Source organism: Agrilus planipennis, unplaced genomic scaffold (genome assembly GCF_000699045.2).
Source record: "Agrilus planipennis isolate EAB-ADULT unplaced genomic scaffold, Apla_2.0 scaffold7, whole genome shotgun sequence".
Taxonomy (NCBI): Eukaryota; Metazoa; Arthropoda; class Insecta; order Coleoptera; family Buprestidae; genus Agrilus; species Agrilus planipennis.
Window position 1 is genome coordinate 194,075 of NW_020439340.1, and position 24,876 is coordinate 218,950.

Sequence of the window (24,876 nt, forward strand, 5' to 3'; positions counted from 1 at the left end):
CAAGAAATGGAAAAGATCATAGGTTATAGGTCATAGTCAAATTATGAATAAATGCTTATTAAAAATGCCACAGGGAGTAAAATCTACATCAACGTAATACACCACAAAATAGAAAAATAAATTATAATAATAACCATATAGCAACACGGGTACTTATTATATATTATCTTTTTAAATAAACTTGATTAACTAAATTTTTAAATTAAATTAAAACGAGTAGGCAACCCAACATACATCCACTATGTGCAGGTTTACTACTCCTTTATTTTTAGATTTTAAAACATATTGGCGGCAATTAAGTACAAATTATTTTTGTTAATAAGATTTATTAAAATAAAACAATACAAGCCTGCAAGATGTTAGAAAATTTTTTTATTTATATCTGAAGTATACGTCATTTTTAACAAAATTAATAAATAAATATAACAATATGTATAATAATAAGAGAAAGGAATTCACTGAAATCACAGGTTTAAGCAAATTGACTAGCAAAAGATCTGCTAAAGAAAAATTCAGGAAATCCCCTACACCGAAATAATTTCGATTAAATAATTCAGTAAAGTGCAGTACCATTTCTATTGGGCGCGACTTCCTTTTGTCATATAAATATACCTCCTTGGACGTGGTACACTAGAATGACGGATTCTTGGTTTCCTATGATACTCCCCATAAGGTCGATTCATCCCATATGCATAGGGGACATTACTCCCATTATCTCCTCTTCCTTGCTGCATGTTATTCCCCGTGTAAGCCACACCTCTGGTTTGGAATTCCAAAGTTTCTTTATTCCACTGTACATTACTTTCGATCGTCCGCTATAAATTTGATTACTTTAGGACAAGAATATACATAATTTTGAATAGAAATCCTCACCCAGTATTCTTTAGGAATGTATTGGGCAGTCATTACATTGGCTAGCTGCACTTCTCTCAGTAAAAGCCTGTTGCTATCAATTAAAGCTTCTTCGTCGCGTTGATACTCATGCTCTTTAATAGCATACTCTTCTTTTATAGCTGACAACTGTTCCTGACATTTTAAAATCTTTTTAGTAAGTTCAGTATCTTCTTCTTGAAGGGTGTTATACTTTTCTTCAACGTCTATCCTTTCAGCCTAAAAGAAAACTTTTTTTAGTACTTTTAAAAAGACGTTCAGGAAATATATAATTACCCCCTTCTTTTCTAACTCTTCTTGTAGATGTTTATGAGACTTATCAAGATTCTTCAGCTCGGCATCTGAAGATTCCAGAAGAAACTGCTGCCTCTTAGCTTTCTCAATCAAATTTTCTCCTCCAACTAGAATTAATTTCTGAATACTAGATATACGAGAAAGTAAATCGTTCTTTTGCTCTCTGTAAACGAATTTAATAATCAATTCATACAAATTTAATTAGTGTAAAACCATACTCTGTAGATTTTAATTCTTCCTCCTGTCGTTTAACTTCCTCGTCAATTTCAGGAGTAGAAATCTTCTGCTTACTGCATTTGACTCGCTTCTAAAATGAAATAATTAACATTGAATTACTTAAAGCTACTGTGGTTCTTAGGTATTCATTGATGTTAACGTCTTTTTAGGCTGTTCTGCACTTCAAGAAAAGCAAAATAATTTCTTGAAGTTCAGCTCAGAAAAAAAGTTAACTACTAAAAATCACCATGTTGTGATTAGAATTGATCATCTCAATTTCTTCTTTTTCGTGGGCACTAACTAGAGCTAACTCCATTTCGAGTTTTTGAAGTTCAGCCTCAAACTGGGCAATTAAACCAGTAGATGAAGTTCTATTAATAACAGCCCTATTTTTAATCAATTTACAACGTGCTGCGTATCGGAGCGTAGAATGTGTTTCTTCAAAGTCCATAGAAGCAGGGCTAACTGTAGCAATCTAAAATTATAAAACAATTAATTATATTTTATATTTTCGTTATGAATAGTTGTAACACACAATTGTAGTTTTAGAGTTGCCTCCTAAGGAATTTTGAAGAAGCCTAGTGAGTTTAGAACTTCGATAGGGAACATGACCTCCCTTTCCTTCTGCCAATGTTGCAATAACATTACTTAGGACTGATAGACTTTGATTTATGTTGGTTGCTTCTTTTAATCCATCTCCAGTTGCTTGAGTCCTGATTAATCTTTCTGAACCCTACGATAAATACAATTATTTGTAAATAAATGTAGAAAATTGTATTAGTTTTCTCATACAGCTAAGTCAACAAGATTCAATTTTCCCAGCACCATTGTGTTGTCTCCTTGACATCTTTGCTCAATATTAATCATAAATATAGCATGGGACCTAGAACTTCTGTCATTCATTAATGTAGCCCTGGTTTTTCTGTTGGCATTGCCTCTTCTCATCAATTCTGTAATTGATTCAACAGAATCAACTGCTAAGCAGATGGCATCCTTTACATAAACAGCACCATCTTCATTCTCATACATTTTTAATTTCTTATCGTTTTTTCCAGCTAAAAGGTCTTTAACTTCTTCATTATAAATTTCCAAATAAGAAACAGATATAGCAAATATTATGTCTTCAGTTGTAGATGATATTTTTGAAAAAATATGATTGAATGTGTTTGGAATTATTCCTTGCATGCTGGGATCATCATCACCACTCATTGTAAAGGTTTTCCCTGTCCCTGTCTGACCATATGCAATTAATGTGCCATTATATCCTTCAAGAACCTTATCAACTATTGGTTTAGCCACATTACGATAAACATCCATCTGTATTAATAAACAAGTTAACAACTGCTTTGAGGATAACATACAATGATTTACCTGTGAAGATGTTTCAGGGAAAATATAATCAAAACTGAATGTAAACGTTCTTGGCTTATTATTAGTTGATTCTCCAGGTTTTGTAATAGACAACATTCTATTTTCAATGTCAACAGAAACAATGTTTGGACAATTCGTTTCAACTTCTTTTGAACTTAAGGGGCGAACTCTTGTAACAACACAAATATTTTCCTCAACAGACTCTTTTCCACGTAATTCCATTTCTTTCTTCATTATGTGTTTCTTTTCTCCCATAACTAAATATATGAGGTCAAGTTAAAATACAATACTGTTGAAATTCTAAACACTTACAAAATGTAATGTAAATAGTTTTTTCGAACGTTCTTCTTGTAAAATTGGTATATTTGTAAAATTCAATAAATATTCATCAATAAATAGATGCACAATATACAACAACACAAGTTTCCACTTATGTCAAACCCTATTATCTATGGTCATACCAGCCAATCAAATAAGTTGTTAAATAAACTATATACAGGGTGTGTAAAAAAAAGAAGCCAAGAGAACCATTTGAATTTCTTTTTAATTTTGTATGTGTATTATTTATTTCTTGGATTTATTAATCGCATTAATTAAGATCTTATTTATGTTAATAAATAAGATACAGTGTAAAATAGGTACTAACATTCTTCTTATATTATGAAAAAGAAAACGCCAAATTAAATTAAAATTTGTTTAATTTTATTTATTTTACATTTTCAAGAGAATGAATATTAAAAACTGTTTTTCTTTTAGCCATCTTTGTCTCCATACAAATAAAAACTACAATTACTTCTTTTGCTTGTGACAAACGGTACTACAGAAGTTTACAAAAGTATGCAAAATAAAAACAAATTTATAAATTATTAATTAATTGTTTCTACTTAAACAGTATACAACAGGTGTAAAAAAAATTAAATGTACTTATTATTCGCATTATACAAAATTTTGATAAAATAAAATGTAGGAATTTAAACTGCAACTTGCAATACACATAAGAATAAATGCAGTATAAATGACCTAATAAAATTAATTAAAATTACCAACATAATGACATTTTTGAGATAATATAAGGTACAAAGTGTAATTTGTATGATTGCCACAATCAAGTCATATACTACAATAATTAAAATATTTTTTTCTGACAAATTATATAAAATTGAATAAGATCTGCAGCATTCATTAATTTTAATTAACTAATTGAAAGCTATCAACACATATTATGCTAATTTTCCATCTTCATCTTTGGTATTAAATTAAATAAAAAAGCATTCAGTAAAATTACATATGAAATGTTTCCAGATTTCAATTGCATTATTCTGAAAATCATTATTTTAGACAGAATCTTTAAAAACATTGATACGTTTTAACCACTAAAATATCTACAATTAAGTTCCTTCTCTTCTGAATCAAAGCTCTACCATTTATCGTTAGTACAATTACCTTACTTACAGACAAAAAATTGAACGACTTGAACAGTCACAATAATTCATGTATAAATTCAATTATACGACTGATTGAAGACGACGAATCAGTAATAAATTGTTTGGCCCAACAAGAAAAAAATTAATATCATATTGTATCACACATCTAAAAAATCTTTTAAAAGGGTAGTCCTCCTTTTTTCCGCTATATCCATTTGATTTTCTAGGTCTCCTCTATCGGTCGTTTCGGCGCGTTCTATTTTCCACGATAAATTTTCTATTTCGGCTTCTAATTGAGCTTGTTGATATTCAAAAAGTTCTTTTCGTGGCCCTGTATCCATATAATAAGCGTATGGGTAGGTGTATTGTAAAGTATATCTACACTTAGCCAGCAAAGACGCTGCTGTGAAAAGATATTGCCAATCTATCCATGTGCCCCTTCCAGACATCACCTTTTGGTTTATGCGAGTTTTCAATTTGTCAAAAGTTTCCTTTTCTAACTTCAACGACTTTAGATGATTCTCCCATCTTTCATAATAGTGAAGATACTTCTTTAAGGCTTCCCGTGCCTATAATGTTTTTATATTCTGTTATAAATAACATTATAATGGTGAACTCAATTTTACAAATACAAAATCAGTAATAATATAAAATGTTTAAAATCCAAGACAAGAAAAGTCTAGAGTTCTTAATTTTCTTTGAAAATTTTTTAAACTACTATTTTTAATGTACAATTGAAATAGTTACCTGAGCATGGACAGACTCATGAGCTATATTAGGATTTTCTTTGTAGCGTGAACATTCATAGTATTCTGATCCATGTGCCTTCCAATCACCTAAACACATCCAGCAGAAGTCGTACTTGCAATTATAGCACTGCATATGATTGCAACCCCCATTTTTCTCAATGCATATGTGACATTTGGGGCAGTCTTTGGTATGAGCACTAATGTAATTAGCTGTTTCACTATCATCTGCACACTTTGTTAACCACTTTTGAATTGTATGACAATCTGTAGGTGCATGATAATCTATACCACATCTTTAAAACAAATGTTACAAGTGTTAAACTAAAATCCTTGCATGTGAAGTGTGGATAACTTACTTAAAACAAAAAATTGATTTGCATTTTGAACAAGTAGCTCTTTTTGCCTTTGTATCTTGACTTTTAATGACAACCTGACAGTTTGGTCCTGGACAAAATCTTAACTGTGGATGAGACTTAACATAATCTTGAAATATGTACTGTAAATATTTTTCCTTGATATTTGGTTGCAGAACAAGTTTTAATACAAAGTCCTCTGGTACTAACACTTCACATTCTCTAGCCATGCAACTAATTCCTGTGGATATCCCCTAAAATAAATTCTCACATAATATTAATCATTGTTAGCATGTATAAGCAAAAAAATCAACTACCTGATTTATTTGAACTTCAAAATGAATAGTCCAACAGCCTTTACAAAATAAATGACCACAATTTAAACTAAGAAATTTATCACTTGAATGAGTTAAGACACACACAGGGCACGTAAGGTATCGCGAGCAGTTATTGGAAGCTGGTGCTGATGATGGTTTTACTCGAGAGTTGATAAGTAGCTGAGATGCATTCTCCCTATATTTCCCTATTATTTCTGATACATTCCAATTGTGATAATGCAACAACACCTACAATTAAGTATAATAATTAAATAATAAATAATCTGTAAAAGAAAGTACCTTTGCAAGAGAAGGCAGTATCTGAAGGTTATTACTCAAAAGTTCAACAGATTCGTTTAACAGTCTCTCTACTTGCTCTTCTGTTAAGCACTCAAATTCAAAATATTCTGGATCGTTTTTGCTTGGATCCACTTGTTCAATATCAATATCATCGGTGTTATAGTAATCAGAGTCGTCACCAAAGCATTCGTTGTCAGAGCATTCCATATCTGAATCTACATCCCCTTCAGTGTTCATTATTGCACAAGTAATTGATAAGTTAGCAATCTCTTAGATATCATTAACTTATACACACAACGTACTAATTACTTCACAAATAATAAACATCACCTGCAAAAATTATCCATATATTTTATTAAATGAAGAATTCCTACCGTAACCCCACGTCAGTTTACATACATGTATAATTAAAACTGTCACTGTCATGATGACGGCGACATAACCAATATTTTTTCGTGTTTAAATGATCACTAACCGTGGAAATACTTAATGGGGTCATGTTTTAAATATTTTATAAGCATTTGGATATATTTCTTTATTTTATTTTTAAAAGATTTTAAATTGTTATTTAAAGTTTTACAATGTTTTACTTAATTTATAAACCGATACCCTCACTTTTTTGTCGACTGCTCCTAACTGTATGCAACCAATCAAACAAATTAGTAATTTGTTTACACCCAATTAAATTTGTTTAGGATTTTTGAATTACCATTAATTTTCTTGTTTGATACTGCATTTGTGTAATTACAAGTAAATATATTACAGAATAAGTATTGAAAATGACGGAATCTACATTTATACTTTTAAGGCACATGTAATGCACAAGTTATTTAAATATGCTGCTGTTTTTATTACTTATTTTCTTACAAAGCAGTATTTGCGTTGAAAAAGGTGATTTAGTGGGTTGTTTTAAGCCTGGTGTTGAGTACTTCATAATAAAAGAATCTCGTGGTTTATTGGAATGTCTAAGTGTATGTGTAGAAAACAATAATTACAGGTAATAGTGCTTACACATAAAATTAAATTAATTGAGACAAGTAACGAACATATAATAAATACGTTGTATTTAATATTCAATTCTAGGTATGCTGTTTTAAATAATGTAACTAGCAAATGTGGCTGCACAAATTTTCTTGGAAAAAATTATTCTCAAATTCCATGTGATGAGAGTTGCCATGATTGTAACATATATTATGCAGGAAATTTTGCACCAACTATGCCAGAAAACTTAGCTGTTGAAAATGTGACTAATACATCAGCTTATATTTTATGGGAAAAGCCCAAGTTCTTTCTAGATATCCGGAACTACCAAGTAAAAGCTAATGTTATAAAAACCTATGCAAATTATATTGGTAATCCTCAATGGTGGACATTTACAAACAATACCTATGATGCTGAGTTAGGTAGTTTAAATCCAGGTACCAAATACAATATTTTGGTCCAAGCCTTATCATCATATTCTGATGGAGAAGTTGCTTCTATTATATTACAAACAGAAATAGGAGATCCTGATAACATTCCCTTTCTCCCAACTGTAATAAAACGTGAGGGATCAAAGATTACAGTTAAATTAAACCCTGTAATGAATAATAATGGTCCTGTAACTTCATATCAAGTAGTTGTTATAGATCAGGACAGTAAACTATTTTTTCAACCTGAATCACTGAAATCATTTCAAGAAAGTAAAGAAGATGAATTAGGGTATTATATTGCAGCTGAATTGCAGCCTAAACAAGTCCTTGAAGATTTTGTAGTAGGTGATGGAAAAACTTATGGGGGCTTTTATAATGCTCCACTGAATCCAAATTCAAATTATCTAATAATTGAGGGAATGGTTAGCAGTGCTGGAAATATTACCAAAGTGGTGTATAGTGATATCAGCACACATGTTTATAAAAGAGATAAAACTAATTTGAATTCAAACTCATCTGTTCTTGTCACTGCCTTAACTATTTGTGTGGTAATTGTAAGTGGTATTCTTGCAGTCATAGTAATTTTTTACATTTATTTGAGACAAAAAGCATTTAAAAGAAGACTCAGGAGACTTCGTGATAATCAAGAATTAGCTATGCAGGGACCCATACTTGAAGTAGTAAGCAGCAGTTAATTTTTTATTGTAGGCTTTTTTGTACATTATAATTGTGTTATCTTAAAGGTAAATGAAGGCTATATTCCTGAAGAAGAAGTGCAGCCAATAGATCATTATAATGTACTTAAGCAAAAAGTTTGGAGAATTCCTCAGAACCTTCTAAAAGTTGATAATAAAACACTAGTTGGTGTTGGAGAGTTTGGGTCTGTACATTCAGGAATGATTAAAAAGGAAGACGACATTCCAGTTGTAGTTGTTGTAATTTATGACAAAAAGCTGTCTAGTATTAATAAAAAGAACATGCTGAGAGATCTGGACTTACTTATTAAAACTGACAAACACAAAAACGTTCTTGAACTTATAGGACTCTGTGAAACCATGGATATTTTATTTGTAGTATTAGAGGCAGCCTCAGTGAATCTCAAAGACTTACTTCTAGGCAGTAGAGATACATCTGGTGGAAGATTTAGCAGTATTACCGAAAATCAAGCTGTATCTTTTATGATTGACATTGCAAAAGGAATTCAGCATTTAGAAAAACAAAAAGTTGTATTGCTTCTTCATCACCCTGTTGACAATAATACTAATTTTTCCTTTCATAGGTCCTTCACAAACGTTTGTGTGCGAGAAATATTTTGGTAAACGCAAATAACGTGGCCAAAGTTAGTGGCTACGGTTTATGTCATTATACTCACCAGAATATAATGCCAGATTATACCAGATGGACTGCTGTGGAAATATTCAGTAACTTTCCCCACACTCATAAAAGTAACGCGTGGTCTTTCGCCTGTATAATGTGGGAAATATCAGCTCTAGGTAATTTCTTCACAAGTCTCAAGTTAGGATTTTATTGTTGGTATTTCAGGGGGTACACCGTATGGTTCTATTCCAAATAATGAAATACCTGGCCAGATTAAAAGAGGCCTTCGTTTGGTACAACTTCCCTATATTTCTGAAGAATTGTATCAGCAAATGTTTGATTGTTGGCAAGTGGAGCCCGGGGAACGTCCCGATTCCTCTGCAATTTTGCAAATGCTAACTCACTGCCAAGTAAACTCTTTACCGCTACTAAATTTCGAATTATATCCAGGATTCCAGTATGAACAATTCTATATGGACTCCGAATTAGTAGCGAGGACCGTACCGATTTTGTAATTTTTTGTACTTTTATCTTTTGTATTTTTTTACAATGACATATATTTTATACCAGAATGAAATTGTTTTTTGTTAATACATAGTTTTCTGCGCCCATAGTCATATTTTATATATAAGACTTCACATATTTTTTAAGGTAGTCTTTCTTCACTGATTTCACTTATGATTATACATTAAACTGAAACACTTGTACGAAATACTTGGAACAGACACTAAACCTAGATGAGAGTAAAAATGAAAATATTAATGTATGTTTTATTTGCCTAAATATTTACAACATACATGGTTTAAAAAATAATAATGAAATGCATTGAACCTATTATGAATATCGAGATTTTTTTATCCGAAATGACAGGTACATTTTATAAAAACAAAAAAAAATAGTTATCGGAAGAATCTACTCGTAATTTGTTAATCTGATAATTAAATTTTCTTTCGTTTCTTCCTAGGAGAATCAATAACTTATCTACAGGATGGATACTGATTAAGTAATTAAGGCAATGATTTACAATTTTAAAACTGCCTAAAGTAAGTACAAACAGTTTATTCAAACGAATTGTGCATTTTAGAACAAAATAAATAATTATGCAAAACAAGAACGGCAAATAGATTGAATATAAAAAGGCAGCAACCAATATTAATTAGTCTAATAAATAAATTCTTATAAAAATTGTCTTGATATTAAATGTATGTTAAGTTTGCTTTTATTTTGTGATATGATTTAACTTTGATGTTTTGAAGCAAATAATGATTTAATGAATAATGTGGTACCTGTCTAAAAATTCCAGCATCTTTCCTTAAATGTAAGAAATTTAAACTGAACAAAATAAAACCTATCTATTGCTAACAAAAGTTTTTTTTTTTCGATATTCTTACTATAGATCATTTATCGAGAGTCGACAATCAATTAATTTTAATGAAATCACCTAAAAATATTGCTATCACAGTGTATTTTGGTTTTGGATTAAAAACTCTTTTCAAATATGGAAGGCAGTTCATTTTCTATTTTATTTTTGGATAAGCACTGGTGTCGAGAACGTGTCACTTCTAGCTAAAATGATCTTTAGTAATTTTCGAGAGAGCTATTAAAAGTTTTGATGGTTGTCAAATAGTACAGTTGATTAAAAAAATGGTACAATACTAACACAAGTCAGACATTGATGGGCAACTGTGACAGAATTATTAATGTTGATTAAGAATTACCTTTGAACAACACAGTGTAGTATAACTCTCATCAATACTGATTGTAAATTAAACATCACAGAAGAAAATAAAATAGATAAAACATAAACTCATCCAAAGGTTTCCAATGCTATGAATATTGACTATTTGTTCGTTCAACTCTTTAAAAAACTTAAATATGCCAGCGATAATACTTAACCACTTTAATAACGATATACTTATGATGGCAAATTTATTTAAGAAACAAAATTAACAAAAATCGTATTTTACTTCGTCTGAAGGTAATCAATCAGAAAAAATTTATACAACACAGTCAAGAGCACCACCATAAATATTAATACATAACACCATTCATAGGTTGTTTAAAAATCCGTATTACTGCAATTATGTATGTAAGAAGTTAATTAAAATACAAACGTGTTTAAAAATGATTTACAGAAAACAGAATTGTATGCTTACATATATATATAAATATATATAGCATATACTTATAAAACGTTTGAATGAGCCTATATTTTGCAATTTTGTGGTCAATAATAAATTCTTTTTCCAATCCTGCAGTTCTAACATAAATATACAGTAATCTTTTCAATTTCAAATAAATATTTATATAACAGTGGAAAACTATTTTTCCAAATGAAATAGTAGGCAGAACAAAAAGTATCGAATCAAAATAAGATAGTAAACGCAACGAAGTGTTAATTACTTATATGACATATTGTAAATAGAAAGAAATAGTTAACAATATATTTCCCTTGTTTAAGGTAACTGTATCATGTGTTGTGTCGAATTAATAAAGATTTTATTTAAATCTGCCACTATTTCAGATCTATGTAAGTAGTAAATTATGAAATTCACACAAACTACGATTTCATATTTACACAAAATTCAACTTATAAAAAGATTAAACTATATTACACAAGTGTCTATTCACTTTTAACACAAATGCCACTTTTTTCAATGTCCATACCTCTTTCCTTCTTTAACTAATACTATAAATAACGTCAGTTTTGTATTGGAAAAAAGCATGTGGCACATAGGAACATCTTTAAACTGTTTAGTTGTTTCTCTCAATTTTTTTTTTCTTTCTTTCTTGTAACTTCCGGAAACACTGTGCCTGAATTCCAGACATAATAAAAAGTCCACACTAAGTGTAACTGTGGAACAAACTATAATAGTCCCACATATTTAGCCACTCCTAGCTAGTGCGCTGTCTCTTCGCAGCAAGTTCCGAATTAACCAGACCACCGAGCATATACTTCAATTGTGGCATGTACTCTAACACATGTCGCACTTGTACTAAAGGTATTACTTCATCTATACTTCTACACTTCCCGTTTTCCAACAAGAGCCGCATTTGAGCACTGAAAATAAAATCACTTCCAGTATACCTATCCCTGCTAGTTATTTTACAGTTAACAACAAATACATTATAAAAGAATCTGTTGATAAGTTTTATAAAGCACTTTATGCAAAAAGCGTCTTTCTAAAGAATCTAATGATACTTTTGGTCTACTTTTTAAATAATTAAATTAATATGTAATAATAATGACTATAGCAATTTACCTGTTGCCTTTATAGACTTCGATCCCCAAAACCTGCATGACTTGTTGACATGACTGTACAGGAACGCTGTTAAACAACTGTTCAATGAGATCTGGAATAGTCACCAAAAGATCGGAGTATGAATATGGTTTCATGTTGAAACAGGGGACCATGCGGTTTTCGATTAACGCCTTTTGAAGTTTATATGGAATGTGATTGCCACTAATAATTGGTGTTTCCGGTATTGCTATCAACTTCCTGTGCATATTGTTTACAGGCATGCGACCGTTCGTCATACCAGTACAGTCATCTTGCGTCGCCGGCTGACCCCTTGGTGGTTGCTGATGTGCGGGTTGTTGGTTAATTATCGGATGACCGGTGGTACTAAATTTGAAAACATGAACCAATTTAAAATTCACGCAAACATACAAAGAAAATATTCTTAAATTTACCAAAAATTGATTAGAATTTTAAACTCTTTCTTAACACAACTGCAATGGTACTCGTCGCATCAAGTTAGATTATATTAGCTCTAATTAAGTTAAGTTTCAGGACATAACATGACACTTGAATAAATAAAACAATACCTATTTGCGGAGCTTAGATCGACTACATCAGTACCTCCATAGTGGTTAGGGGTATCATAACGCATGCCACCGTTTAAATGACGTACAGGAATTAACGGAGGAGGGTGGAATTTTGGCATCTGTGGATTGGACTGTCGATAGCCAGACTGAGACAACACGGGATCACCCAACATCATATAATTAGCAACTGTAGTTTGAGTGTTGCTGTACGCTGTCGTTGCCCTAAATAAAAAATTTTCATCAATAATGCATTTACATGGTTTTTAAATATGAGAATATTTATTAATCATGCTGATATAGATACAATGTTTATTATATTTTGCTGATTTATTTATTAGCAAAATACGATAAAACTGATTTTATCACTGCAGACCATTTTTAATTGGTAGGTACTAAATATCAATTAAATAACAACTCTTTTTTTCTTTAAACACATATGAAGTTGGTGAGTCTGTCTGTAATAACAACTAGTCGTTAAATTGTATATTACTGATGGTATGGTCTACAAGATAAAATAACGCATAATTAATCGAAGAAGACGCCATGCAATCTACAAACATAACTATTTACTGCTCTTAAATTGACTCACCAATCTTCCTTCCCATATGACTGAAATCTGTTTGAAAATCATCAAAATTTAATTGAAAGTATAAAATTCAAAACAATTATTTAATTTGAAATTTTGTTATGAAGCTATAATTTTAACTGAATTTATTCCTCTCGTTTTTTCCTTAATAACTATTGTTATTCTATATCATATATTCATTTATTAAATTAAAACGAATCGTCTGATTATTTCTTAAATAACTAGTTAATAGATAATTTTAAAATAGTCAATCAAATAATTCATGATTTGGCAGATTAGGTATAGTGTGATGTTTTTAATTCCTAAAAATACATTTATATTAGAGTCAAAAAGGGCAAAATCAAAGTAATTTGTTAAATGTTTAACTTACGACTGACTAGCTCTAATAAGAGGAGGTGGTGGAGCCTGGGCCATGTTAGTATAATAGGATGGACGTGGTTGTCTCGATGCCGCTGCTGGATAGGTAGTTCTTACAGCTGAAGTAGCAGTCCTGGGTTGTGGTGTTGGATATGCCGGTTGTCCTCCAGTTAAACCATAATTAGAATACATTGCCTGAACATTCTGTAACTGACTGTTGTTTGCTGCTTTAGCCTGTGTGGCTGGTTTTGGTGATGGTGAAGGCCTAGAGAGAGATGCAGGTGGAGCTGCTGGTTGCCTTGTCCATTGTCCCATTTGAGTTTGCGTTTTACCGTTAATTAGTAACTGAGAATCAACCACTTTACTTGGCCAATAGTCTTCAAATAATGTACCCGGAGGAAAATAATTTTTAATGTCATTTAAGCTAATAACTGCACAAGAATCATGCGCAAAGAGTTCATTTCGGATACCTTGTACCTTACAACAAAACTTTAGATATGATAAATCCCACCCCTCAAGTTTGTCAGCCTTTAGTTTGAGATTTTCCGTTTCTCCTTCAAAATAAAATAAAGGGACGTATTTTTGATTATTGTAAATTGTGTATGGTACCACAGATTCCTTATTTATACGTATAAAGCCACAACGATCTAAAGGATTAGTGCTCCCATTTAACAGCTTGGAATAACAAGCATCTAAGAAATTGTAAAACTCAACAGCATCACTTAATCTCACAATTAAATCCCGTAAAGTAAATTGTTCTCTTCCAAACTGATAATCACAGTGTTTCATATTGATCTCATTTAATAATCTACATTCGACTTCAGTAATATAATAACTGCGAATACAGGTGCAGTTATAAATATCTTGATGTAGAAAACTCAAATACTTGTTTAACACTTTCATTTCAACCATTCTCACTGCACAATATTTATCACCACTACGAGTAATATAGGGAATATGTACTTTTCCAAGGGTAGTCCATCCAAATCTTCCCCTGGCAGACTCTTCATCTCCCATTGTTCGTATACTATCTGGTGCTGTACTAGTAACAACAGAAACTTCATTTTTGGCCTTGTTATTACCATTATTATTATTATTATTGGTGTTATTCCTGGTTAAGAAATTGAGGATGTTCATATTTTGAGGGGCAGTAACTGGTGTCTGAGCAGTTCGCAGAGCTGCCTGCATTTTAGCCCTGTTTGCCTCCATGAGTTTGGTAGCCATTTCCTGAATTTCGGCTTCATCTTGGCGTTCTTGTTTTACAGAACTCATAGCGCACTCAATTGTAGGTTTAGGAATAATACTCCTTGGACCACCGTAACATCTAACTGTAGTTGCAGGAGTAATATTTAGATCCTGCTCCTCTTCTTCTGGTATGCATTTACTACATTCACTACTAGGAACTGGATGTGGACAATCTTTCAGTTGAGATATTGGAACTGCAGTACTACTATGAACAGGGCACTTAATTTTGTTTTGTATAAGATGTGAAATATTTTCAACAAGAACTGTAGGAATCTTTAGCTGAAATTCTTTACCCCTGTCTTGGACAAACTGTGTTTGTTGCGGTAATAAAACCGCGCTACTTTGACGAGGTATTTTGAAGGTTATATTAATACCAGCTCCAAAGATTACTTCAATAAATTTTGAAACTTCAGCTTGGAAGTTTAAATAATAGTGGTATATTACACGTTTTGGTCGACAGATACTATCATACCAATAAAATAAGGCTTTTCTAGTAATTTTCGGTCCACACAATAAATTTATGTTATGTGGTCACTTAGTTTCAAGAAATGCTTTGATGACCTAAAAACTAAAACCATGAAAGATACTGACTTTTTCTTTTGAAGCTACTTGTTGTTTATAATTGATGTTACTTACAGGAATAAGTGTTTCCAAAGTTAGATGATTAATTTTTCTTGAGCTCCCACTTTTCAGAAACTTACAGGTTATCTTGAAATAGTTAAAATTTCATGCACTTTCCACCACACATCCAAAATGTTTAAATATTCAAATAACACAATCGGTGTTCTTCTGGCGGTGGTGGTAGCGATGTTAAAATTTTTCTGGTTTTGGCCAATATCAGGGAGTTAAACGTTCAACTTTAACGAATTTTCATCATAAATGAAACACTAGTAAACCTTCACATTTGCACGACATGTATGTTTCCTGAATTGATTTCGAACATTTGTAATTGTTTACAACTGTGCAATGAGGTTAAGGCGGTTATATTATTTTCCTAGTACCGATATAGCAGCCATAGCGCCATCAGAGAAAACACTTCTGTGTTATTCCCTATATGCCGGATCACAGACATTCAATATATACAAGAAAATAAATAAAACTCTTGCACTGATATCCCTCTCGTAAAATACATCACATATTTAATGCATGTGTATTGTTAAAAAACCACTAATGTATAAAACACTTCGTGTACAATGCACTTCTTCCAAGTTCGCTACAAAACTAGACTAGAAATGGTTTGCTAGCCTCTTTACGAGGTGTTGCTATTGCTGTCCAGATTTTCATACACATTAATAGTATACAAAATGGCCACTGACTTACGAAAAGAACCAATGAGCGTGTGTAATACACCGTTACCTCACTGTGACGACATAACATCAATGACGTAGTGGGACATAGGGAGAGGCTAGATAGCATTTCCAAGGTCTTAAAGTTTGCAGTATTTCAAGGATGATAATTTAACTGAATATCGTTCTTTTCTTTTTTATTTTATATAATTTGTTTTTTTAAATGTTTTACAAGACCAAGTTATTAAAAAATGCCCCTGTACTAATATAATTAAAAAAAAATTGTCAGTTACTGTAGTTCAATTTTTTAGAGCGGAAGCTCGAAAATTGATCTTATGGATATGTACCATAAGGCGAAAATCTAAAATTCTGTAAGCGATTTTCAACATTTCAGTTTTCAAGGTTACATTTTATACTTTTTGTTTATAAAACGAGTTTTATTTCAGATAAGACTTAACTGTTAATTATATGCATATTTTCTAAGCTGTTTTTAATTTCTTTTGAAAATATAGATTCTTTAGATAAAATTTATTTTTGGTTTTTAACATAAAAACATACCGTATATTGTTGCGCGTGCGCATTAATTCCATTTTTTATAATGGACTTATTTTAGAATTTAGATATTATAATAACAATAACAATATATATATAAGGAGTTATATTGCGTTTTCAATAATCTTAAAATTAATTTAATAATTTAGTATTTTTTACATACTTATATATCTTAAATCGAGTAAAACACCTATACCATTACCACTATACTATATATTATCTAAAGTATTAGGAAGTTATAAGTACTAGTAAATAGAACTTGAAAGACATGTATGTGTGAGTAATTAACATTCATCTTGCCATATTCCTCTGATGATGAGCGAATAGCCGATATCAAAACGTCGTAAATGAGTATGGCACATTTTTTCATCAAATCAATATTTTGTATAGATCAATTATTATTTTGTGCAGCTGTTTACACATGATCTGTAGCAGTAAAATTATTTTACTTTAACTTCTAATATACTGATTTTTTTCATTAATGTTATATACATCAAATGTATATATATATATATACGTAATTATATTCATACATACGTAGGTAAATATGAATACATATTAAAATTACATAGCATAACTTTGCGTGACATATTATATATATAATGTATAGGTATACTTTGCACATATATTTACATGCGTTCAAATGATTGATTTGTAAATAACTTTTCGCTGTGTATATAGGTATTGTAAAAATACCTATACGTAGTACATGTTGTATAATATGAAAATGTGCATTTCGAATTCTAGAATTAAAGTACATTTATTTCATAAATACAAGTAAAAGTACTTAATTTTATAATAGGCTTTATTTCAATTTATTTTTTTGTCGTGGTATATTTTTTTTTGGATAATTTTAAAAATTATAAATAAAACACCATCTATGATGTTATGGACAGGTTCAAATGCAGGTTATATTATTGTTGCAGATTCCTATTTGGCAAATAAAAGAATTACAAGTATAATTGATATATTTCACCATTATGATTAATTTGTTACAAAATTTGATTATTCGCAATGCTCCTTTTCAAAATTATGCGTTAAAATATACACTAGGTATATCATTATAACTAATTTGTTTCACTAGCGTCCGTTAGATGGCTACCTTACTCTTACACTCTAGGGTTCGTCTTCTGTTAATTTAAATGTCTATTGGAAACGTGTTGTTTATAGTTTTAGTTTTTAATTGCAAAGAAGCTTAACCATTATTTTATATTGTAAAGTGATATTTACTGAATATAATGTCACGTATTATACAAGAATGAATATCAGTTGGCCGTCAAGTCTGTCTTTTGGTAAGAATCCGCGCGGTATCGCATAGCCGTGGTCGTTTCCGCTCTCCGAAGATGCATGCTTATCTGTTTTAAATACATTTTTTAACTAAATCGGGATGTTGGTGTTTTATAAATTTTCAAAAAGTGTTTAATGGATTCAAGAGGATAAGAAGAATACTAAAAAGACGACAGCAGTAAGTTTTTGAAGCATTTTAAAAAATTTTAGGTTTAGTTTCTGAACGATTTTAATTTAACACCAGCAATTTTTATTGCAAAGTGGTATTTAATTAATCATTTATGAGTCTTTTCCTGTAATAATAGTTGCAATTTTATTGGAATTTCTAAAAATATTGTATCTACAAAAGTTACTTTTTGGGGGTTATATTGGCGGTTCTTTGGATCATTGTTGCATATTTTTAGTAATAAATGTTGGTACTTGTTTGATGTGTAGTGTTGTATTTGTTCAGTTTACATATAACATCAGTAAGGTGATTGTGATTTAAATAATTGTTATTGCTTTTAATAAATTTTGCAAAACATTTAAATAGTAAGTTGCGAAATACTTATTTAGTGTAATACGTATATATGCATCAAACTTTTGCCAAATGCTCGTTTGTTTCTTTTTCAATTGTTGTTAATCTGCTTCTTAACCTCTTTTCATAATTTCAAGTATTTTGTTTTTTAAAATTTAACAATCCATCCTACGTTTCTAACGGCAAATTTATTGTAATTGAACGGTCAACGTTTTCTAAAAATCACTAAAAAGAATAATTAAAAATCAATAATAACATGTATCAATTTCAATCGACTGTTAAAATATAATTTTTAAGATTTACTACCATTTGAATTTTAAAAAGAAGTATTGTTCGTAATCGTGATTTCCATTTTTAATTAGGGTTTCATTTTATTTATTTTTGTTCCAGATGCCACTTTGTCTACAGGGGGAGGTAAGTAATTTGCATGGTTTTAAAAGGACTGGCGCCTCGTTTTATACAGTTTTAGCAAGTGTAGCCCCATTTTATTTTTTATGGTAACAAAATGGCAAATCAACCATTACATGGTTGTAATAAGTACAAGATTTGAGTACTTTGTGAGAAAGTTTAAGTCTAAGATAACTAAGGCAACCAACAATACACTACGTTGAAATTTTAAGTTTAAACTAAAAATTTCGAATTGATAATCGAAATCTCTACTTTCAACTCTAAATTTACCTTAGGTTAGGTTAGGACTTGGTTGCATTAGGTTTGGTTTGACCGTGTAAACAAAAGAAACTGAACTTAATGTTTTTATTTAGCTGGTTGGGATCATAAGGTTAAAGTAGGTAAAGACAACACGAAGTAAGTGTCCTTTCTAAAAATTGCGTTAGGTTGCGTTGGGATTGGGTTAGGGTAGGTTAGGTTGCGATTGAATGGAGATTTCGAGTTACAAGTCGAAATTTCAAATAAAAATATGTTTATCCTTCCACGCTTTCGTAGTTATCGTATCGTATAAAGTGCGCCTTTCGCGTTTTCAAACGGGAGTGACGGGAGTGTTCGGGTGTATCGTATAGTACTCGCGCGTTGAGTTTATCGTATCGTAAAAGTGTGGCGCTCGGGATCCGGGAGTGTTCGGGATTTTTGGGACATCGTTGTCGTGGCGGGCTTTAGGATTTTCAACGATAAGGACTTCCAACTACAAGTATTTTTCAACGTATAGATCGTCTCAGAGGATACAAAGTAAGTTGCATGCCTTTTTAAGTAGATAGTATACTACACTTGCTAAAAAGTTTTTTTGATTTATGAAGAAGGATTGGCGGTTATGTGCTTAATTAACGCACTAAGGGAGTCATTGCGACGATCAACAAAAAGTTAAGAAAAAGGTACGAATGAGTCCAAAGAAAGAGAAAAGTTGGTCACGTTACCAAGTAAAGACGAGACTGGACTATGGACTAGCAGACATAATAACAAAAGTTTCCCTATTTATTTATTTATAATATTAATCTAATTACATACAATAAACCATTCTCTAAAACGGAATTTAATAATCATGTAATGAGTGTAATAATGCGACAATTACAGTTTTTTTTTCTGTATGAAACTAAACTGCTTTTTAATGTTTTATTCATGGAATTCAATAATAGTTCCTTTTCTTAATATAGTATTGTAGAAATGAATAATAAAACTAATAACTTTGGGAAGTTGTGAATATTGTCACCTACTTCCTTGAAAAGCCTTTTTTGACTTTTTGGCTTTATAAAACAGATATCGACCCAAAAGAATTTTATTAATAGCGCCGGCGCATTTGCTCTACCCATGTAGGTACATAGTAGAAGCTTCTTCGATTCGGGAGCATTCAAAATTCTAACAATTCAGTTGAAATTTATGGTATTTACAGGTATGTTCTTGATATTGCATGTAATATTAATACACAAAAGGATTATTGCTAGTTTCAGTATTATAATTATTATAACAAAATTTTAGTTAATTTTTCGTAATTGTGCCCGTTGAAATTAGATCGAATTAAATCTACTGAAACATTTAATTTCTGTGTTAAAAATTTGTTCATTTCTTATTTGAACTAATACACACAATAAAAACCTTAACTGTACGCATAAAATTATAATTTTCGCATGGAGTACATTTCAAGTGGTAAATTGTTTAAACAAATATTATACACTGGTATTAGTAGAGCTGAAACAATTTCTGCGTATATTTTCTAATGAATTGTATCAAATTTTGAATGAAATATCAACAGGTTTTCGAATGGAGACGGTACAGATTGGCATTAAAAATAGGCACTTTTAATCAATAATTTTGCATCCTGTTTTCTATTCGTAATAATAATAATAATAATAATAAGAACTGAAAATATTAATTAATTAATTGTTATCATTGAAGCTAAAGATGTGGGAAAAGGTAGTTCCATGGGTGGTTGGCTTACTTTTTTTAATTGAAATGCACCCTGCCACATCCCAAGAGGATTCTTTAAGGAGTGCTTTAAAAGCTGTTAACCGACTCCAAAAAGATTTATCAGATAATCGTGGCTATGAAGATTATTACTTCACAGATGATTATTATCCCACACCTTCCGGTAAGATCGATAATAATATAATATATGCGTCGGTATTATTATTATTATATTTGCATAGTAATACATGTTGGGTAATCGAGTAAAATTAAACAAATTATAATTGCGTGATTTCGACTTATAATTTATCGAGAATTTTCGTTTGGTTTCTTTCCCATGGATGTCCTACAGAGCCGGTCGACATTTTCTTATTATTAACGACTTTACAGAAGAAAAAGAGTAACAAAACTTACGATTAATTCAGGCCATGCAAAGACCAAAATTTATTGGTACAGGTGGTCCTACATGTGACCTCAATGTGCTTCATTTTTTTTATTTGTCGTAATATAAGGCTACCCGAAAAGTTTGCAGCAGATTGGCAGTAAATCAATAAATAAATTTTTGAGCAAGTCTTACTTCAAAAAGGTTTTTTGCCTTTTATTAAAACGTGAATGCAAATTTAGTAGCAATTCACTCTAAATCACTCTTCTAGAAAGAAGAAACCTTGAAAGGGAAATTTTTGGTCAACTACAAAATGGCGGTGATTTAAATAATGATATGCAAAAATGGGGTATGAAAAAAAGGTTTTCTTCGTCATTTAGGGAACGTATATTAGAAGAAAACAATGACGAAGATAATAAAAAATCTTTGTCTGACATGTTTCTAAATCAGTTGCATAGCCGTGAAAATTTAGCTGAAGATGATCCTGATTATCCTGAATTATTAAAAGAGGTTCTCGATTCTTATGGAAACCAGGAAAATTTCTATAGAAACGACCGATACGACAAGCGCTATTTTCCGTTTGATTACTATCCAAATTTGGGATACAACAATGTTGGAATGAAAAAACGCAGTCGCCCTGATACTTACATGTACGTACCAAACTACGAACCCCGTGAAGATTACGATCGTTATGTGGAAACTTTGGAAATCCCAAGTCAATACTTGGATTCTCAGCGATTCAAAGAACGCAACAATGCAGATTTGGTCAACTACCAAATGAAAAAGCGCTTCAAAGTTTCCAAGAGAAGTAGCCCAGAAAAGAAATCTACCAAAAAGGATCTTGTCAAAACAGATGCCAAAGTAGAAGAGGACTTGAGTAACATTTTCATTAAAGCCCACAAAGCCAAACTTCGCGATAGCCCAAAGAAGCCGACCAAAACAGAAAGTAGTCACATAAATCCGAAGGGCGATCCACACGTTCTATCATCAACGGAGAAAAAGACCAATGAAACTTTAAAAGGGAAACACCAACCGGATAAAAAGTTAATTAGTTCTCTCAACAAGGAAACGATTACTTTGGACTCCAAACAAACTCCGTTGCACATTGAAAAGAAATCGATCAATTGGTCCGATTATTTTGGGATCGACAAAAGGAAACCATCGAGTGATTTGGACAACGAATGGTTAATAGAAAGATATCATAAAGCAGTAGCAATGGCTTCTAAAAGAGATCCAGACTTGTCCACTTCCAAAAATGACGAGAAAGAAGCTGAAGCTGTCGAATTCCTCCACGATGATAACAAACAAACCCGCTCTTCAAACATTAACATCGATAAGGTCGATACAGACTTAAAAGATGTTGAGGAATCACTTATTGATGAGACGTTGAAATACACGGGTGCACATGAAGGCGTAGTCGACTCGAAAGATGTCCAAAATGTGAAAGATAAAGTCATTTCTCAATTAGCAGCAGCGTATAATTTAGAAAAGATGAGACAGGCTTTGGGAGAGTACAAAAATAGCATTTCCAAGCAAAAGTTTCAGATGAAACAAACGGACGATGAAAAGGAGATTTCAGGGAATCACCAGCAGGAGTCTGAAGAAAATGACGAAAGGGCAAGCATTAAATGTGCAGAGGACGATGAGGCTTGTTTGGAAAAAAATACTTTTAATCAAGGTTGGTTGCCACTACAAGGAATTTTGAGAAGAAAACGTTTTTTCCATCAGTAACATCTTCTCATTTTCCTTGTACATTTGTTGTCTGCTTTGGTTGTTCTTCGTAATGACAATATGAATATTTCAGGATCATCATCATGTTCAAAAATTCAAAACATGTGCAAAGATCAAGCAGTAGATTTTCTTGGAATTTACAACCATTTACTAACCTCGTCTTGCACTTACCATCAAACCTGTCTCTTATGTGTAAGTAGAAGATATTTACCGTTACATTATTTACTTTCCTATATACCACGCTTATGTATATAGTGCAAGTAAGTGTAAAACGTCTTCTGCTTTAGAAATACCTAATGTTATTGTACAACTATTTACTTATCGTCCTTTGTGTACATAGTAAAAGAAAAGAGACGTACGTATGTGTATTGTTTTGCAATTATTCGCATGGGTTGGTTTTACGACTTCTTCTTTCGCTTTGTTTCTGGCTTTTGATGTTTTAATGCTAGGTATAATAGTAAAAAAGGCATTAAATTGTTTCAGAATGAAAATAGTTGGTTTTCACCAACACGCGAGTGCAACCAATTATTTTTGGAAAAGGCAAACAGCGTTTGCTTAGGGGATCATATTTGTCAGAGGGTTGCTAGAAACAGTATTCAACACCTTGTTAACCTTAACAAGGCGGTTGTACTAGATAGCGAAGATTGTTCTCAATACTGTTGGGAACAATTTACTAAGCCTCACAAACACGCTAAAACAACTTAAAAGATACTATGTCTTGATGATAATAATTTATTATAACTTGTGTCATTGTGAAGAAGAACGGTTTTGTCAGGTTTTTTTTTTTTAAATTTGAATGTACCAATCTTGTTACACATAGGTGCCTCTAAGAAACCATTAAATGTCAAACAGTCACATTTTAATTATTATTATTACTGGAGAGGTGCTCTATTCAAATCTTTTCTTTTACTTTTTCCAACACAATCTGGGTAGGTACCACTTATAATAATCAGCAAAAAGCTATTAAAATCTAGAAATGTCACTTTAAAGTAATCGCTTCAGTATCCGGTCCTGCTGTTAGCTGAAGAATGCTTTGAATGGAATTAAGTATAATAATACTTACACAAAAACCTACTTTACCATGATCTTAAAACTACATTTGAATGAATAACTTTTGGACCGACGATGAAGACAGTAAATACTGGACAATTTTAGCTACTAAATATCTTTCATTATCTTAAATTTGTTTGATAAGGTGACATGTATTTCGACAAAATGGATTTTTGCTCAATCGAAGGAAATGATTGATAATTTCAGCTCCTATTTAACCAGTTTTCATCTGATATTCTCTTTTTTTTGACTATGATACTATGAACGACAATAATCAATATCGTCGTGCCTTTTTAATGTGCTGTTGTGTTCTCTTTGCGAATTTGGTACTTGTTAATTTGGAAAATGATTTCAACTTTAAAGTAGACGTCTAGAAACTGAAACAGAGCGCGTAATGTTGTAGCAGTTTTCTTGACAAATTATCTACAAATTAAGAACTAATAATTACATAAATTAAATTAAATCGAACGAAATGGGCACATTAAAAAAAACAAATGGAGCATTAAACCGGATCTACTTTTAGATTTTTGGCAAAATTCCCAAGCCCTACATTCAAAATTGCATTGCAGCACTGACGAAACTTGCATGTTATTTTTTCTTTTTTAGTAACAGACAGATCTTTATCTTTGTTCTTTTTATAGTAGGTATTATTAACATTCTTCTTCACAGTGAAATTTAAAATTTAAGCTTACAAAAAGATATCTAGTAATGATGTTGTTAAAAAAAAAAATTTATTGTTGTTATCCACAATACTTAGCACTGATATGTGTTAACAAAGGGTGGCAACCCTTTTCTATAATGTATGTCTAACATTTCTTATGTATCTGATTATTACAATTTTATCATTAGATCTGACTGAAAATCACCTATAATTTTTTTAATAATAGCTGTGGCATTAAAAATGATAATAAATCGATCGACTTTGATTGTAAACGAAGAACCAGTGTAATTTTCCCAGAATCTAATACTAAAATGCATTTATTAATTAGATGATACTAAGTACGTACTGCAATTGATAAATGACTTGTAATGTGTAAAGGAAACACTTAATAATACTT

At 31.3% G+C, this 24,876-nt stretch overlaps 5 protein-coding genes across 14 annotated transcripts; 2 read left to right on the forward strand and 3 right to left on the reverse strand.

Moving 5' to 3' along the window:
- Positions 1–388: 388 nt before the first annotated feature.
- On the reverse strand, positions 389–3,213 carry LOC108739908 (kinesin-like protein KIF3A). Its single transcript, XM_018474016.1, has 9 exons — positions 3,085–3,213; positions 2,773–3,029; positions 2,194–2,718; positions 1,937–2,134; positions 1,649–1,876; positions 1,404–1,492; positions 1,168–1,348; positions 874–1,110; positions 389–815 (listed from the first exon to the last, which is right to left on the reverse strand). The coding sequence occupies exons 2-9, from the start codon at positions 3,025–3,027 to the stop codon at positions 576–578; spliced, it is 1,953 nt and encodes a 650-aa protein (XP_018329518.1). The 5' UTR covers positions 3,028–3,029; positions 3,085–3,213; the 3' UTR covers positions 389–575.
- Positions 3,214–3,452: 239 nt separating this feature from the next.
- Positions 3,453–6,417, reverse strand: LOC108739913 (potential E3 ubiquitin-protein ligase ariadne-2). Of its 2 annotated transcripts, XM_018474034.2 has the most exons (6): positions 6,315–6,417; positions 5,916–6,245; positions 5,616–5,864; positions 5,302–5,552; positions 4,944–5,238; positions 3,453–4,765 (listed from the first exon to the last, which is right to left on the reverse strand). In XM_018474034.2, exons 2-6 carry the CDS (start codon positions 6,150–6,152, stop codon positions 4,355–4,357), a joined length of 1,443 nt encoding a protein of 480 aa, XP_018329536.1. In that variant the 5' UTR covers positions 6,153–6,245; positions 6,315–6,417; the 3' UTR covers positions 3,453–4,354. The 2 variants fall into 2 exon arrangements, with proteins under 2 accessions (XP_018329536.1, XP_018329535.1); XM_018474033.2 differs by lacking the exon at positions 6,315–6,417 and having other exon boundaries at positions 5,916–6,308.
- A 148-nt stretch (positions 6,418–6,565) lies between these two features.
- Positions 6,566–9,406, forward strand: LOC108739904 (putative tyrosine-protein kinase Wsck). 2 transcript variants are annotated; one of them, XM_018474003.2, is made up of 6 exons: positions 6,566–6,665; positions 6,724–6,912; positions 6,999–8,007; positions 8,071–8,553; positions 8,607–8,820; positions 8,870–9,406. In XM_018474003.2, exons 2-6 carry the CDS (start codon positions 6,752–6,754, stop codon positions 9,157–9,159), a joined length of 2,157 nt encoding a protein of 718 aa, XP_018329505.1. In that variant the 5' UTR covers positions 6,566–6,665; positions 6,724–6,751; the 3' UTR covers positions 9,160–9,406. The 2 variants fall into 2 exon arrangements, with proteins under 2 accessions (XP_018329505.1, XP_018329507.1); XM_018474005.2 differs by having other exon boundaries at positions 6,575–6,912; positions 8,071–8,550.
- Positions 9,407–9,997: 591 nt separating this feature from the next.
- Positions 9,998–15,918, reverse strand: LOC108739906. 4 transcript variants are annotated; one of them, XM_018474008.2, is made up of 6 exons: positions 15,298–15,918; positions 13,430–15,222; positions 13,063–13,089; positions 12,474–12,695; positions 11,908–12,270; positions 11,540–11,705 (listed from the first exon to the last, which is right to left on the reverse strand). In XM_018474008.2, the coding sequence occupies exons 2-6, from the start codon at positions 14,686–14,688 to the stop codon at positions 11,540–11,542; spliced, it is 2,037 nt and encodes a 678-aa protein (XP_018329510.1). In that variant the 5' UTR covers positions 14,689–15,222; positions 15,298–15,918. The 4 variants fall into 4 exon arrangements, with proteins under 4 accessions (XP_018329509.1, XP_018329510.1, XP_018329511.1 ...); XM_018474009.2 differs by having other exon boundaries at positions 13,430–15,229; XM_018474007.2 differs by having other exon boundaries at positions 9,998–11,705; positions 13,430–15,918.
- A 1,740-nt stretch (positions 15,919–17,658) lies between these two features.
- On the forward strand, positions 17,659–24,732 carry LOC108739907. Of its 5 annotated transcripts, none has more exons than XM_018474013.1 (7): positions 17,659–17,964; positions 18,694–18,717; positions 19,246–19,485; positions 20,647–20,839; positions 21,309–22,715; positions 22,842–22,960; positions 23,252–24,732. In XM_018474013.1, exons 4-7 carry the CDS (start codon positions 20,653–20,655, stop codon positions 23,471–23,473), a joined length of 1,935 nt encoding a protein of 644 aa, XP_018329515.1. In that variant the 5' UTR covers positions 17,659–17,964; positions 18,694–18,717; positions 19,246–19,485; positions 20,647–20,652; the 3' UTR covers positions 23,474–24,732. The 5 variants fall into 5 exon arrangements, with proteins under 5 accessions (XP_018329515.1, XP_018329513.1, XP_018329516.1 ...); XM_018474014.1 differs by lacking the exon at positions 17,659–17,964 and adding an exon at positions 18,286–18,317; XM_018474011.1 differs by lacking the exon at positions 19,246–19,485.
- The last annotated feature ends 144 nt before the right edge of the window (positions 24,733–24,876 follow it).